The sequence below is a fragment of the Poecile atricapillus genome, chromosome Z, assembly GCF_030490865.1.
Source record: "Poecile atricapillus isolate bPoeAtr1 chromosome Z, bPoeAtr1.hap1, whole genome shotgun sequence".
NCBI classification, from domain to species: Eukaryota; Metazoa; Chordata; class Aves; order Passeriformes; family Paridae; genus Poecile; species Poecile atricapillus.
Genome location: NC_081289.1, coordinates 98508582 through 98520860, shown reverse-complemented (window position 1 = coordinate 98520860; position 12279 = coordinate 98508582). Strand labels below are relative to the sequence as shown.

The window sequence follows — 12279 nt, the reverse complement described above, 5'->3', positions numbered from 1 at the left end:
TATTCATCATAACTAAATCAAAATATAAATACAAGGTGAAGGAAAAAAAAGCATATGCATTAAATTTTGGTAATGCATACTCTCTGAAGCTGAAAGTATAAAAAATACTCTCTTGGCCATTCTGTCATCACAGATTATATCAAGAGCTACAACCACTGTCTTGAGAAAAATAAAGAAAATTCACACATGTCTTAAGTAAGTCTCTGTAAAACCAAATTACATTTTTCTTCAGCTATTTTGAACAAAAAAAAAAAGGTTCTAACTGCTTTTGCTTTTGTATGGTAAGATGCACTTTCTCTGAGTATTTTCAGTGGAGTATTGCCCAAATAAGCTCAAATATTTTAATGAGTTACTACTTAATATCTAAAGATACAGTTAGGAAAGAAGTTACTCACAGGAGTCAGACAACAGGAGCTTAGACCTTGCACTTTATCCACATTACAATACAGATAGCTCTTGTGTCACTTGAAACAGAATTTGCTGTTAGTAACTTCCATGCAGGTGCGAGTGTCACTGTTAGAATATTCCAGTCCTTGAGTTAGTAGCCCACTAGAAGGGAGATACTGACTGAGAATCCTAAAATGAGAAGTTAGACAGAGCTACAGTTTTCCTATATTAGTGGTTTGGGTTTATAGCAGAGTTGTTTTGGGGTTTTTTTGCCATGCCAGAAGTTTTTCTCCTTTTTACATTTGAGGAAATTCTTTACTACGAGGGTGGAGAGGCACTGGAAGAGGTTGCCCAGAGAATCAATCCTCTGCCCCGTCCCTGGAAGTGTTCAGTGTCAGGTTGGATGGGGCTCTGAGCAACCTGGTCTAGTGGAAGTTGTCCTTGCCCATAGTGAGGGGATTGGAACTAGATGATCTTTAAGGTCCCTTCCAACCCAAACCATTTTATGATTCTTTCATTTGTCCAGAATTCGTTCTCTGCTTTTTGGGAACTGATAGCCAGGTCAGTGAGTGCCACAACTACTGTGGTGCAAGACTTCTTAAATCAAAATTTGGTTTTCACTCCCAAAAAAGAAAGAGCCTGATTTTGCCTAGTTAGCACAAAGTCTTCCCTTCTCCAAACCCTTTCTTCTTCTGTAATTCAGTCTTGCTCTTGTGCCCCATTTAGTTTAACAGTCTCCTGCTTGGGAAGCTGCACCATGATAAGATCTTTTTATAGTAGAGTATTCTGTCTGAGCTAGGTGTCCTATTCCTCCTCTATTCAATAGTTAGAAAGCATGCTCCTACAGCTGCACCTGAACCCCTGTGCCTGGTCTTGTTAAAGGTGTCTTCTGCTGCAATTAATTTTGTGCATCTTAGAATAGATACACCTTGTAAAATAAAAAGCATACATTCTCAGTCTCTTAGTATATTTGTCTGATTTGATCAATATTGCTTTCACAGCAAATGGCAAAATAAAGCAAATATGGAAAACATTCAAGTGTCTGCTGCTGCCTTGAGTTTATCAGCATGTATTTATGTACAGTTTGCAGTGCTCTTGGGGATGAGGTTGGCACATTTAGGATTGAAAGTAGAGTGCAAAATGTCTTGTTTCCTGTCTAATAGATTTTGCTAAATTTATCTCCAAACAACAGAAAATCTGCAGATGGAACTTCAATTAGAAGGGAAGGGCTATTTCTTCTCTTGGTAGAGTCAGTCTTTGCTCCCTATTCACTGTTGCTGTATTTTTAAATTTTCCACAAAGAATTAAGCATTAGCCAACACTGAAGTAAGTTCACAAAGAATGCAAAATAAGTCTCTGTAGGGAAAGATGGGGTGGAGGAGGAGCATCCCTCTCTTAACCAAAGATACTGTGCATTTATTCTGCAGATGCTGCTTAAAGTATGTGTTTGTTTAAGTGAGACTGTTTTTCAATGAGCAGTGTGGTATCTTGTTTAAATATCTTGCTGGGAAAATAACAGTATTTACAGTTTCATGGCCTGCTGGAAATTTCAACATGGATTTTAATTTAGGTAGGATGGAACTGTCATTGAGAACTGATGCCACTAAGACCTTAATTTTTGCATAATATCAAAGAGACAATTTACAACTGTTGGTGATTTTGGGTAACTGGGAATTTGACAATTTCTCATTTATAATTTAATTGCCTTCAGGCCTGGGTAAAGGAGGGTAGGATCTTCCAGTTGTCTAGAAATGAACTTAATGATAAAATAAATGAAAGAAATTGTATTGGGTCCTGTTGAGGTGGAGTTCATCTTCCCAGAGCAGCCTTCATACTGCTGTGCCTTACATTAGTATCTGGAAAGGTGTTGACAGCACAGCGGTGTTGTCTTGACTGAGCAGTGCTGTCACAGCACCAGCCTCTCTTTCTCCAACATTTTCCCCCATCACTATTCTGGGGTGGGCAAGATCCTGGGAGGGGACACAACTAGGTCTGCTGGTACAAATTAACAAAAGGAATATCCCATAGCATATGACTTCAGCTTAGTTCCAAAAGCTAAGGAAAGAAGGAGGAAGTTGGAACATTGGTTATTTACAGTGTTTGCTTTTGCAAGCAAATGCTGTTCATGCTGAAGCCCTGCTTCTTGGTAAGTGACTGGACATGGCTTGCTGATGGGAAGTAGAGAATAAATTTGCTAACTTTTTTTTCTCTTTGTGCACATGCAAACTTACACTTTAGTAATCTGTCTTATCCCAACCTATTGTTTTCCATCTTATTTCTTCTCCTCTGTCTGGCTCAGAATGAGGAGAGCCCCATGGGCACCTGGAATCCAACAAAGGTTAACTCACCACAGAAGTAATGAAAATACTTGACATTTATTCAGGCTTTTTAATGGCAATAGAATAAACACTTGTATCATCCTCATCTGGCAGTTGAATTAACCTGAGTAGTGTAAATAATGATGTGATATAATCCTTAAAGTGCAAGCATTCTTAATAGAATTAGGTCATTGACAGATGGTCATTCTCCATGTGAACATTAACAAGCAAAGAGGGCTTTTTTTCTTGAAGAAGATGATTAAGTGTGAAGAATCTATTAAAAATAAATGTCTGACATTCTTCACTTACCTAAGATGTATATGTTGTTCTAGAAGACAATTCCATGGAGGAATGCACACCAGTATATTGCATTGAAGAAGAGTGTGAATTGACTCCATTTTTTTTAAAGTATAATTTAGCTCTTTACTCCTCTTTCTTTAATATGGAGCATTTCCAGTCTCATGGGTGTGAAAGTATACCAGCTGTATATGTTGATTTGTTGATTTCCTTTAATGTTTTGGTTTGTTATATTTTTGGTTTTGCTCTAGGTTATGGGATGACGGAATTATTGATCCAGCTGATACAAGACTGGTTTTGGGCCTCAGTCTCAGCGCAGCACTAAATGCACCCACGAAGAAGACAGAATTTGGAGTTTTCAGGATGTAAACTTAAACAAGTGATCATCACAATTACCTCTGTGTATTTGATTTGGGGCTGGGCAGCACACTAACTACAATATTGTGGTGATTAAAAATAAAGATTTGTAAGATGGTATTTTTAATGAAATTTTCATCATTATTTTCACTGATTGTAATTGTCACAAAGTGCTTCAGTTTTTTCATGGTGATTTGATATTAGTCATTTAAGTGCTTATATTACTGCATTGCTTTAATAAATTGCAGGTTCTAGCATTATACTTCATGTTTGACAAGAAACAAGTGATGCTATGTCTTATATAAATAAATGTGCAAAATAAGCTATATATTTGGTGCTTATCAGCTCCTGTGTTTAATTCTTTTTTGTATGTCTCCTATAAATGCAAAGTACTTTTGCAGTCCAACAAAGAAAACCCACATTTGCTAATAAATAATTTTTGTGAAAGGGAAGTGCTGTAAGGGCAGCCAGGGATTTCAACACAGCATGAAATTGCAGATTTCATGCAGTTGTTGTCATCTTGTTCTGTCTCTGGCTTTCATCCAAAAATAAGAAGCTTTCCTGTGTGGTTCCCTGAAGTCAAAACAACTATTGAACCTGAGGGGTGCATATTTTCTGGAAGAGAGGGGAGGTGTGCCCTGGTATCTGTGAAATCAGCAGATTGCTGAGAGCATGTGTGAGGACTGCAAAGGTGTTTAAACATCTTGGCATGAGGTCCTTCTGGTAATTTTGGTTTCACAAAGACAGAGTGTTTTTTCCACAAGGATCAATGCTTCGCTTAGAGCAGAAGCCTGAAATCCACTGACTTAAGAAATTTTAAGATGGTAGAGTGCTTTGGTTATTCTGATTTATTTATTTGCTGGGAGTGTAAAGTTTTTCAATAGTTCAGTGTCTGTCATTTAATTTGTTCTCTTTGGCAACATTGCATCTTGTAGAAACAACATACTGTTCTAGCTGGGAACAAGAAGGTGATTTTATTTTATCTAGCTTGCTCTACAGGTGCGCAGATAGCCATTGCTAGAAATCCTTTATTGAGAGTCAAATCCAAGAAGAGACAGTGTACATGAATAGAGTTCCTATCCTGTGCTGGCCTGTGGGGAAAGACTGCTAAGAGGAATGATCACCTGGGGTTAGGTGCTAGCTGTAATCTTCCTAGGCTTGTGTGGAGTGGAGTTCTCCTTGGATCCAGGAGGAGGATTGAAGGTCTGCTACCTACCAGCCTTTCCAGTTGTGTCTCAGACAGATGCAAAAGATAACGTGAAATAATTGTTTGGAATGTGGATCTTCAATGTAGGATATAGACAATGTAGACAGCCTAGTATATGTTGAGCTGTGTGGTCTCTGGTGCACTTCCATATTGCACTAAAAGAGCAGTTTTCCCTCTGTTTTTACTGAGATGAAATGTATCCAAAGCCTGGTGTGTTCTGCACGACTAGAAAGATTACTTCTGTAGGTCTGCACTCTCATGCTTGCTCTTAGTATGTTAAATAAATATTTAACAGAATTACAATATGAAATACTGCCAACTAGGCACTAGCTGTGCTTTTGAGTCACTTGTCTCACTACACACATTTGTGAATGTTTGGCATAGACCCAAGATTTCTTGATCCTGAAAGTAAAGTGAAATTATTTATGGTTAGTAGGCTTCAGAAATGCATTTTAAAATACCCTACTTTTAAATACAGATTTATTATATGTATATATATGTATATATAATATAAGGAAGGAGAAAGAGAGTTCTGGACCATTAAGAAGAAATGCATTGTATTTTTCTTCTACTCCAGTTAAATAATCAGTTAGGCACTTGACTTTCTGTTCTTAATTACAGGGGTCACTTTTGCCTGTCACTTCCAAAGCCATGAGGAGTACTTCCTGTTTCTGCTAAGAAGTCTGATTTCTTCTTAGTAATATTTTTGTTGTGAATATATTCTTTCAATTACACTGGTAATTAAATCATGACAAGTTGGAGACAGTAACAACTAATCCTGGGATACAGGTGATAGAAGCAGGTATGTTTGGAAAGATGTTTCTGAGAATGGTAATTCCCTGTTGCTTGTTACATTTGAAAAGACAGTTCTTTACATTTGTCAAAATTTCTTCTTCTGAATACGTGTGCAAGCAAAGACAAAACACATGTCTGATAAATAGGAGTGTTCTGCCTTAATAATACTTAGCTTTGGAAACATGTTAAGCAAATGAAATCAATCATCACAGGTTTAGCATCCTATCAGTGTGGTCTGGTTAGCAGTCGCTACCGAGCAGGATCTTCAGAGCAGCACTTCAGAGAGCCACTGGTGGTTCTCACTCCTCCACTACACAGCTATTTTGGAAAAGCTTTTGTATGTTACTGTGCTGCTTTCTGTATGGGGCACTAGTTGTGAGGGGTATGCAGTGCCCCTCGTGTGATGGTGTTCTCATCGCTGAGCTTGTCTCTTGCTGCCCAAAGGTTTGCTGAAAAACACTGTTTTCTGTGGAGTCTGCAGGAGTGAGGAGTTGGACCCCATGCTTGTACCGCATTTGATGATATTGGTAGATATATTCATGCTGTCTCAAAATAATCACCCAGAGCTCTCATATTTTGTCTGCCACCAGGAGTCTCATGCTTTTGCAGTAGCAGCTTCTTTTTAGGTTTAACATGGATGCCATTACAACAGTAATGTTCAGTTTTCATTGGCATTGTGCTACCAGTAGAATCTCTCTTGGAATGAAAGGAAATTTTAAATAAACCTTAATTAAAGGTAGTTTCCCCTGTAAGAACATAATATTCATGATGGCAGACACAATGTAAAAGCTGTGGGTGACTATTTCAAGACTTCTCCTACTTGTCACTGGTACATGTAACCTCTTCACTGTAGTATTGAAGCAGCTCACTGCCACTAATCTGTTTCCTTGCTGGAAAGGGTGGTACTTGGGATGACACTGACTTTTCAAATGGCGGTTGGGGAACAAGGGAAATAGCTGTGCCATATCAAGCACACAAGCTGTGATGGACCAGGACATCACACTGGTTGCTCTAGACCTCCTGAGAACCTTTGCTTCTAGCTAGTCCTGCCTTGGGCATAGCTGTTCTGAGCTATGTGCATCCCTCCAGCCCCTGAGAAGAGGGGAGGCTAAGAGGTTATCTGGTTCTGTTTCTAGGTGATAGTTAGACATAGTTTCTTTAATAAGAGGTTCATACTTGACTGCAAGGAATTTAAAAGTGTCAATACTGTGACCTTGAGGGTGTTTTCAGGAACCGCTACAGAAGGAAATGGGAAACCATGAAGGAGGTGGGCTAAGCTTCCTTCATGTCTCTAGAGACTGTTGCAGTAACCAAGAGTTTCCTTCTCAAATTACCTCTGCTGAGATGGTGAATTCAGAATGGATTCTAAAAATGTACCCATTGCCATTTTCCTTTTTATTTTCATAGCAGCTAGGAAGGTGCTGGGAACCTGGGAGCTACAATTTGGTCTTCAATCAAAATTGGTGGCAGTTTCTTTAACAAACATCGAGGTAGAGCCTCAGGAACACAATCCTTAAAAGCTTGCTTCTAGGGCTGAAATGAGATGTGAATAGTGCACAGTCTCTGTGATAACTTGCCTGCAGAAATGGAGAAGCCATTGGGGACCTGTTGCTACTGCTCGTCCACCCATGTGGCATTGGTTTATTGGGGAGTTTGTAGCTTCACTGTTTGTGTGGGCATTGGTCTATGTACTGTTGTTCTGAGAACCCATCTTTTATTTAAATGGCTTTTTTCCAATCTATTACTCATCAAGACGGATTGCTATCTCCTGCTGAAATAGATGTCTTTCAAATATGCCTCTGGACTCTTATTACTTCAAGTGCGGCAGAACTCTGATTTATCTTAGATTTTCCTCACTGTTCAAGGTTTCAGTAAAAAAAAAAGTCTTGACTCAGAAAACCAATGATGGTATTTTTTTTTTTTTTAACTGTGGTTTATAAATTAAGGCAATTTAACAAGGCAGTTATAAAAGCCTGCTGTTTTCCTGCAAAGCCTTAAAGCATCCACTTAGAGTCAGGTGTCCATTTTCATGTCTCTGATTCAGTAGAGCACTTGTTCAAATGCTTGACACTAAGCTCTACAGTCTAGTGGTCCTAAAATCCATCCAACTCCATGTCTATGCCAAGGCAAAACTAGAACACACACAAATGCCTCAGAACTGTTCACCAGCATCAACATAAACCTCCATTTTCCCCCCACTTTTACAAGTACACTTAATTAATTGATCAAGATGGAAGAGTGTGATTATGAAAAGCATGTGTGACTTTCAAAATTATCTATTCGATATACAAGTGCTAATGCACATTAGTAGTGTTCTGTTTGTACCTTGTGTGCAATCAAATTTGCATAGAGAAAGTTAGCTTTGAGAAACTTGAATTAGTGCTTAGGTACAACAGAGCTATCCATCCCCAGGGTGTGATTACATTTCATGTGGATTACCCAGAGCTGAGCTCTGAAGTGCCACAGGCTCCCCTCATTCCATAGCCAGCTGTCTTATGACTGGCTACTGATACTGTTGGAAAGTACCTTTTTGTAATTGTAAAACAGTGGTTTTGTACCTTGACCCTTTTCTACTCCTTGACCTGGTACTTCTGACACTTACTTAATATTCAGCTATCCTGCTGATATTAATCCTGCTGACTTTTTATCACCAAGTGCTGGAGACCAAGTGTACAAGAATGGCTGAATGGGGAACAAGGGACAAGTGATGTCTGCAGAGACAGTGTGATGCAGACAGTAACAGGCACAGAATCTTGTACAGTTCTGTGAGTTTCTGTAGCCAGACAAATACAATGACTTTTGGAAAGAGAAATTTGTAGTTGTCTCCACACTCAACAATAATTTTACTGGAGTAACTAACATTAAATTCAGCCTTTTACTGGAATGCAAGTTAGACAGAAAACAGTGATGTTTTCTGAGCATCTCTGGTGTGTTCAACACTGCATGAGTAATCCTCATACTATAAAATATGGTTTGAATTTTTGGTCAGGCTTCACAGATGCTGCTTTTAAAGTTGAATAGGCCATATATCTGCCTCTCTGTATGAAGTGTTGCATTTTTCATAGCCTGGGTTATTTTTCTGTTCTAAGAAACTTTGTTTTGGCACACCCATCATTTTCAGTACTGCGCATGGTTGTGGTTTTGCTCCAGCCTGGGAACAAAGCTTGGATTTTGCTATGAGTGGTTTACCACCAGTGTGACATCTGAAATCTTAGTCTTCCCTGTGGCTAAATGGAACTGGAGGATCCATGCAGACAGAGGATCCATACTCTGACCAGCAATTATAAATGAGACTTTTGCTGGATGTGATGATCAATAGGAGTGTGTGGGAGGAGGTAACAGCAAGAGGTGAACATGCAGCACTGGAGGCAAGCAGCGTGATAGAGGGATCAGAACCTTTTTATTGCCTCAAACAAAATGCTGCTGTTGAAAATTACTTGTTAAACCACTCTCCTTTTGTTCCCTTGAAAAAAATGCCTGCCTGCTTGGAAAAATACATGCCTGGACGTGTTTAATTTTTCTTTAAACAACTTTGTGTGTGTGTTCACATTGTACTGCCTTTTCAAGCTGTTCCTAGCTCCCCTTCGTAGTTTCCCTACAAATGACCAGCTGTTAAGAGTTTGTTAACAAGCTGGGAGAGTTTTGTTAACAAGCTTTCCCAGTGTCCTCCTTCTCCAAATGATCCTCCCTTCACCTGAGGAAACACAACCCAGTTTCTGCTGCTGTTGACTTGCAGTTAGGAGCATCCCCATAGCCACTTCAGAGCCATGAGCTTGATGTCAGACCTCCTCACAGGCAGACCCAGCTCGCTGCCTCCTTGTCCCAACAACCAGATGGCCAAAGGTCTCATGCCAACAATCTGCTGCTCAGAGACCCTGTTTTACCCTAGCCTTGGCCCGCAGGAGGCTGGAGAAGGCTGAGCACTGTCCTTCATCTTGCATGCTCTTCTTGGCACGCCACTGCTTTTCTTAATGGGAAGAGCTTCCCCTGCCACCACCATGGCCATGAAGCCTGGGCAGGTTTGACCTGACAGGGATCTTTTCACTGAGAGTATTCATGGACACAAGGACACTGGGTTTTCAGAATCGAATGTCAATGGGAAGGTCTGAATGGCATGTGCTCACTAATGCTAGGTCTCCCTTTGGCAACTGCAGTTTTTCTCTCCCAAAATGGAGGTGGCCTCATTTCACACACAGGGTGCATGATGCTCCCCAAGAACCTGCACAGTGGTATGATATTTGACCTCAAGCACCATTCACAGCTCTGCTTGATGTACCAGCAGTTACTTTTATCCTGGGCCTTTTGATTCTGCTTCTAACCTTGCTCTCAGTGGGCCCTCCCCACACGGTTGGTTCCCACCTGTCCTTATTCAAGCATTCACATCTTCAACAGCTTGTTACAGATCATCACTATCCCACCATCCCCCTACCCCTTCAGGCTAATCCTCCCACATGGCTCTTCCTTCCAGCACATCGTGTTTTTCCTTAGCCCACGGGGTACTTACTCTCCCTCCTGTCAGATCCCTGTGTTGACTTCCAAGCCTAGTCTCCGTAGTCTGCAAGCCCAACTTCCACTTTCATCTCTGTGTGTCCAATGTCCACCCTCTCCCTCAACCATCCCAGCGCCTCGGGGCGAGGACATAGTTTCCCACTCCGCTCGCAGCCCTCGGCAGTGGAGGAGCACAGGGAAGTGCGGGCAGGGTGCGGCTGGGCTGGTCGCCTTCCCCTGGGTCCCCCTCAGAGATGGATCCGCTGCTCGGCCCGCGGGCCAGGGACGGCGGGCGCTTTGGGGCGCGGTTTGGGGCCGTGGGGAGGTGGGGGGCGCGGAGCCCAGCCGTGCCGTGCGGTGGGCGCTGACGCACGGCGGGGCGGGCACGGCGCTATAAAGGCGGCGGCGGCGGCGGCGGGGCGGCAGCACCATGGAGAGCTGCCGGGCGCTGGCGCTGTGCGCCGTGGCCGCCGCGCTGCTGCTGAGCGCCCGCGGGCACGGATCGACCCCGCCGCGCCGCGCCCGCGACCTGGGACCGCCCGGCGGCGGCGGCGGCGCTTCCCGGGAGAAGGAGCTGGTGCGGAGGGGCCGGGGCCGGGAGCGGGGGAGCCGCCGGGGCGGGCGCGGTCTGACGGCGGCTCTGTGGTCTCTCGGCAGATCGAGGCGCTGCAGGAGGTGCTGGAGAAGCTCAAGAGCAAGAGAGGACCGCACTACGAGAAGAAGTTCGGGCAGGTGCCCATGGTGGGTATCCCGAGGAGACGGGTCTGGACGGGACTGGGAAGGGAGTGAAAAGGAAGGGGAAGGGGGCAGAGCAGAACGAGGCGGGACGGGATGGAATGGTAAAGGGACGGGAAGGGGTGGAATGGTAAAGGGATAGAATGGGGACGGAATGGGGACGGAATGGGGTCTGGGACGGGGAAGGGAAGGGAAGGGAAGGGAAGGGAAGGGAAGGGAAGGGAAGGGAAGGGAAGGGAAGGGAAGGGAAGGGAAGGGAAGGGAAGGGAAGGGAAGGGAAGGGAAGGGAAGGGAAGGGAAGGGAAGGGAAGGGAAGGGAAGGGGCAGAATGGGACTAGTCTAGACGGGACGGGACCACACGGGAGGGAATAGGACTAGGCTAGACGGGACGGGACTATTTGGCTGCCGCTGGTGGCGGTCTCACTCACCGCCGGCCTCCGCCCGCAGTGCGACGCCGGGGAGCAGTGCGCCGTGAGGAAGGGGGCTCGCATCGGGAAGCTCTGCGACTGCCCCCGGGGGACGTCGTGCAATTCCTTCCTCCTCAAGTGCCTGTAAGCAGAGGCGCCCCGGGACAAGCCGCCGGGAGCGCCGGCACTGACTTCTGGCCGCCCCGACGTGCCGGCGACTTCCCGCAGCTTCTCCGCCCGAGAGACGCAGCGAGAAGCCCCCGCGTCGCCCGTGTAACGCCGTCCGTGACATCCGACATCCGTGGAGCTGTTTTCTTTCTCTCCCCCCCCCCACCCCGTCCTTTCCCTCCCCTCCTCCCCTGCTTGTTTTTGTCCGTCCAGGAAAATCCCGGGCCGTGCCTTGGGAGTAGAGGTGCCGGTCCCGGGAGCTGCAGTGCCGTCCCAGCGCGGACCCGAGTAATACCGAGCCATGCCGGGAAGCGGTACCGGCCCCGTGCCGTGCCCCGGGCTGTCCGGCTCCTTCCTCGGGCGGGAAACATCCACCCCCTGCCGGCTGGAGGAGCTGGGGCCAGGGGATTCCCCTGGGATGGGTGGGGGTAGCGGGGACAGGGACGGGATGCGGCTGTGTCCAGATCACCCTGGCCCACTCCCTCTTGCTTCCCCGCTGAAAGGGCCCAGGTCGGCACACCCCAGAGCAAGCAGCCCGCAGCCTTCGATGGGGTTCACCCGCACCGTTGGCCTCAGGCCAAGCCCCAGCTTCGCTCACCCTGTGCCGTCGAAAGTCCGGCAAGAGACACTGACGGTGTGCAGAGGGTCCGGCACTAGCCTGGCTGGGGTGGGGCTGGGGGGAAATCGGTTGCTTTACCAGGGCCACCACGGAGAGAAAGCTGTCTGGATTCGTTGCAAACTACCTGGGGATATCCAAGTCACCTAGACCAAACGGCTCACATTTCTACAGTGAACTGATGTATATAAATATGTCTGTTCTCCACAGGTACACTGTGTATTTCAGCAAACTCATGACGTGTTTTAATCCTTTGTTTGTCTCTATTAATAAAGTCAGTGTTCTGATGACGGTGTTTGGGGTGTTTAAATTCACACGTGGGAATCCCTAGCACTCAGAGGGAGAGGCTAAGGATATCTCCAAAACTACTGCAAATTACTGTATGCTTTAGCCAGGCTGTCAGCCAGGTCAGCACTGGACTAGAAACCAAGGATAACATCCCTCTGGTGCTGCTCAGCTGATGTCTGCTGCCTCCCCACAGACACCCAGAAGGACTGTGACAAA

The 12279-nt window shown here is 44.9% G+C and overlaps 2 protein-coding genes across 2 annotated transcripts in view; both read left to right on the top strand.

The window, feature by feature from the left end:
• The window catches only part of MCCC2 (methylcrotonyl-CoA carboxylase subunit 2), a 35537-nt gene extending 31850 nt beyond the window's left edge, over window positions 1-3687 (top strand). Inside the window, exon 17 of the mRNA XM_058826880.1 lies at window positions 3254-3687. Within this exon, the coding sequence (XP_058682863.1) occupies window positions 3254-3371 (118 nt within the window). The 3' untranslated portion in view covers window positions 3372-3687. The remainder of the gene's footprint in view (window positions 1-3253) is intronic.
• Window positions 3688-10276: 6589 nt separating this feature from the next.
• Window positions 10277-11325, top strand: CARTPT (CART prepropeptide). Its single transcript, XM_058827105.1, has 3 exons — window positions 10277-10426; window positions 10507-10590; window positions 11032-11325. The coding sequence occupies exons 1-3, from the start codon at window positions 10280-10282 to the stop codon at window positions 11137-11139; spliced, it is 339 nt and encodes a 112-aa protein (XP_058683088.1). The 5' UTR covers window positions 10277-10279; the 3' UTR covers window positions 11140-11325.
• The last annotated feature ends 954 nt before the right edge of the window (window positions 11326-12279 follow it).